General features: G+C 34.8%; 1 protein-coding gene across 1 annotated transcript; it reads left to right on the top strand.

Moving 5' to 3' along the window:
• The first annotated feature begins 600 nt into the window (after nucleotides 1-600).
• On the top strand, nucleotides 601-3,375 carry LOC124362101. Its single transcript, XM_046816281.1, has 2 exons — nucleotides 601-1,297; nucleotides 1,579-3,375. The coding sequence occupies exons 1-2, from the start codon at nucleotides 1,062-1,064 to the stop codon at nucleotides 3,311-3,313; spliced, it is 1,971 nt and encodes a 656-aa protein (XP_046672237.1). The 5' UTR covers nucleotides 601-1,061; the 3' UTR covers nucleotides 3,314-3,375.
• Nucleotides 3,376-3,641: the final 266 nt, after the last annotated feature.

Raw genomic sequence — 3,641 nt, 5'->3', positions numbered from 1 at the left:
TGATACGGAGCTCATATTTTACTAATATGTACTTAGTACAAATATTCGTCACTATTATTTTATAGAAATCAATGTATCGACTAAGCATCGAAAGCATGGCAAATCTTCTATTTGCTATCAATAACCATTTTGGAAACAACTCCAACACGCAGTATGAATATTTTAATCTCTGCTCTTTAAGTGGTCTTTTTGGATTTGAAATTATTTTAGCATTATTAAGCAACCTACCTGATTATTTCGTCATTCTCTCCGCTCTTTCGACCCATGTCAGACCACAGTGTGCTATTATTCTATAACGACTATAATTTATATTAAAGAGTTTATTATAGAGGAATGATAACGACCTGTGTGAGACAAGTTCCGTGATCTATGGATATTCTCTTTTTACTCTGCTAAGGTTTTACCAACAGTCAATGGCAATCTCACCGTATCCCATTGTGGAAGATAATATGTTGTCGGTAAATGATGCATCCAAGTCACTAGTTATAACCAATTTTCTTTGTCTTGCCTAGCTGTTTTTACAGACACAGGTTTGTAGAGTTTATATATATATATATATATATATATATATATATATATATATATATATATATGAGTCGCCAAATGCCAAAACAGGCTAAATCCAAAATTTAAAAAAGTTGAGATATTGATGACATTGAGTTCTGTATTACCTAGGCTACAGATTTGTCACTTCAAAATGTTCCAAAACCAGTTAAAAACTGTTTAAAATTAATATTTAAAAGTGAAGGTTGTTCCAAAATCAGTTATATCCTATAGCCATTCGGTTCCAAAAACAGTCATATCTGCACAGATGACAATGTTCCAAAACCAGCTATATCAAACTACAATAACTTACAATGTTTCATGTTTCTGTGTCAAAATAAGTTAAATCCCAAAAGACTTTTCCTATAGGGAACTGCTGATCATTTTCCTTCTGAATTAATTGTTTATTTTGTTGGCTAATTTTAAATTTCAAAGGCTAAAATAGTGTTATAAGAAGCAATAGCACTCAATTATTTAACATTATTTTAAAAGCTCCTGATTTGTTGTGTGTCATAAACATGGAGGCTGAACATACAGGAGGTATTTTAGAAGGTAGTGAAGGCGTTGGTATTGATATTATAAATGCTGAAGTTGTAATTGTTCAACAAGAAAATGTCAATATAATGGACATAACAGTGGAAACTCCACAAAATGTGGAACAAGTAGAGTTGGTAGAAGAGATGCCTGGCCCTTTGGCAAAGAAAAGGAAGAAAAACGAAAGAGCATGGAAGAAAACTGTTGCAAAAGTTGCTAGGTAAGTTAACAACATTTGGTAAAGAAAACTAAACTAGCCTAATCTTAACACTCATTTGAACTAAAATAACCTAACCTCAACTAAGCTAACCTAACCTCAACTAAACTAACCTATAACCGCAACTAAACTACTTAATCTCAACCAGCCTAAAGTAATTCAGCTTAGGCCCTAACTTAACTACAACAGTTTTTGACAACGTTTGCGATCTATAATTTGTTTTTATTACAGGTTAGTATTTTTTTAAAGGTATAGGAGAACTAATAATCCCTATTTTGTTTTAGACACCGCCCGAAGGGATTTCCACAGATGCCTAGTTGTAAACATTCGGCCAAAAGTAAGTACCGCTGCGCAGAACTTTCCCTGCAGGATGTTAGAAAGATACATCAGCAATACTATAAAGACGCTGACCTTCAATCAAAGAAGAATTTTATTCTTCAGCACGTCATTGTTTCCTCAGCAAAAAGGACTCGTCTTCCAGAAGGTATCAAATCAAAAAGAAATGTAAGTACTGACTTTTTCTTACCTAAAATGAGGAACAACAAAACTGAGAATGTTAAAGTATGTCGGGCAGCACTACTTACAATTTTGCAAGAGAGTAAAAACCGAGTGCAATTGATTTGCAAAAAGTACCTGGAAACAGGCGTCGTACCTTTGGAGACTCGTGGAGGAGCACGCCAAGTTGATAAATATAATATAAAGAAAGACAGCATCAAATCTTTTATTAAAACATTTATTCCAGTACAAAAACACTATTGCAGAGCGAAAAACAAGCATAGGCAATACCTTCCAAGTGAGCTTAACATTACAAAAATGTGGAAAATGTATATTGAGCAGCATCCAACTGAAGAATTAAAGTGTGAGTATGACTTTTTCAGGCTGGTTTTTTCTGAGAACTTTAACATTGGTTTTGACGCTCCGTACACTGATAAGTGTTCAACCTGCACAAGGCTTGAGTGTGAACTAGCCACAGAAAAAGATGCAGGCAAGCGTGAAACACTAAAGCTAAACCTAAAAGCCCACAAAGTCCGTGCAGACAAATTCTACAAACTTTTGCAAGAAAATAATGATAAAGAGCTTATTCTGAGCTATGATTGTCAGAAAAATCTTGTCCTTCCTAAAATACCGGACCAAGCCGCATACTATAAGCGCCAGCTATATCTATATAATTTTGTGATTTGTGAGGGACATTCTAAAGTCCTCTTGAATTCAGAAAACACCTTTTCTTACCTCTGGACTGAAAACCAGTATGCAAAAGGGTCCAGTCAAATTGCATCTGCTGTTTACCACAGGTTAACAAGCGCTAACATGGAAAATGTCACCACAGTCAAACTTTTCTCTGACGGCTGTGGTGGCCAAAACAAGAACACAACTGTTGTCGGTATGATTGCTCATTGGCTCCTGAAAGATGCACCTAAACATGTTACTAAAGTTGTACTACTCTTTCCGGTAGTCGGCCATTCTTTCATTCCCCCTGATAGAGTGTTTGGAGTACTTGAAAGGAAATTTCAAGATCTGAGTGTAATCAACAATCCCAATGAGTACACTGAAATAATTGAAAAGCACTGTACTGTTGTGAAACTTGGGACGGATTGCCCTGTGAGTGATTGGAAAACTCTAACCGATGCTGTTCTAAAAAAACCAGGACAATGGCATTTTCAATTTCAAAAGGCCAAGAAATTTATCTTTTCAAGAAGTAAAAGTAATCCAAACTCCATCCTGGTACAAGGAGAAGCAAACTATGTATTTGAAATCGGCGAGAGTAAGTCAGTAATGAAAAGGGGGAAAAATTTTGACAATGCAGTTTTGAGAGTGATACAAGAAGGACACCCAGTGAAACAAGTAAAAATCAATGATGTGAAATGCTTGCTAAATCTCCACTATGGAAATGACTGGCAACGGGAGCCAAAGTTGAAGTTTTTCAAGGACTTATTCCAGCTACCTACCACCAATCAAGGCGAAGAAGATGATGATGATGATTTTGAAATAAATGAAGAGGATGAGCCTATGATTGAGTGAAAATATTTTTAATAAACGACACATTTATTTTATAAACTCTGTAGATAAATAAATTCATGGTTTTGTATTGAAAATGAATACGATTGTGTTCATTAATCCTAACCTAACTTTACCTAACAATATAGGCTACAATGTTTTGAGAAAAAAGGATTTAATAATATAAGGTTCTGTTTTTAACTTATTTTGGAATGGTAAACGCAATTTAACTGGTTTTGGAACCAAAGTTAAAAAGCAAATGGCGGAGAGTAAGTTTCCAAAAGCAGCTAAATCATAGTTACTGTTCCAAAACAAGCTATGCCATATATTTAATCGGCTGCAGTAATTATAA

The sequence above is a fragment of the Homalodisca vitripennis genome, chromosome 5 (genome assembly GCF_021130785.1).
Source record: "Homalodisca vitripennis isolate AUS2020 chromosome 5, UT_GWSS_2.1, whole genome shotgun sequence".
NCBI classification, from domain to species: Eukaryota; Metazoa; Arthropoda; class Insecta; order Hemiptera; family Cicadellidae; genus Homalodisca; species Homalodisca vitripennis.
This window is presented reverse-complemented; position numbering and strand designations above follow the sequence as displayed.

Bases quoted from the DNA above. Each gene is read 5' to 3' on its own strand.
- LOC124362101 (XM_046816281.1), top strand. From the start codon at position 1,062: ATGGAGGCTGAACATACAGGAGGTATTTTAGAAGGTAGTGAAGGCGTT. The intron at 1,298-1,578 runs GTAAGTTAACAA...ATTTTGTTTTAG, and splicing joins ACTGTTGCAAAAGTTGCTAG to ACACCGCCCGAAGGGATTTC.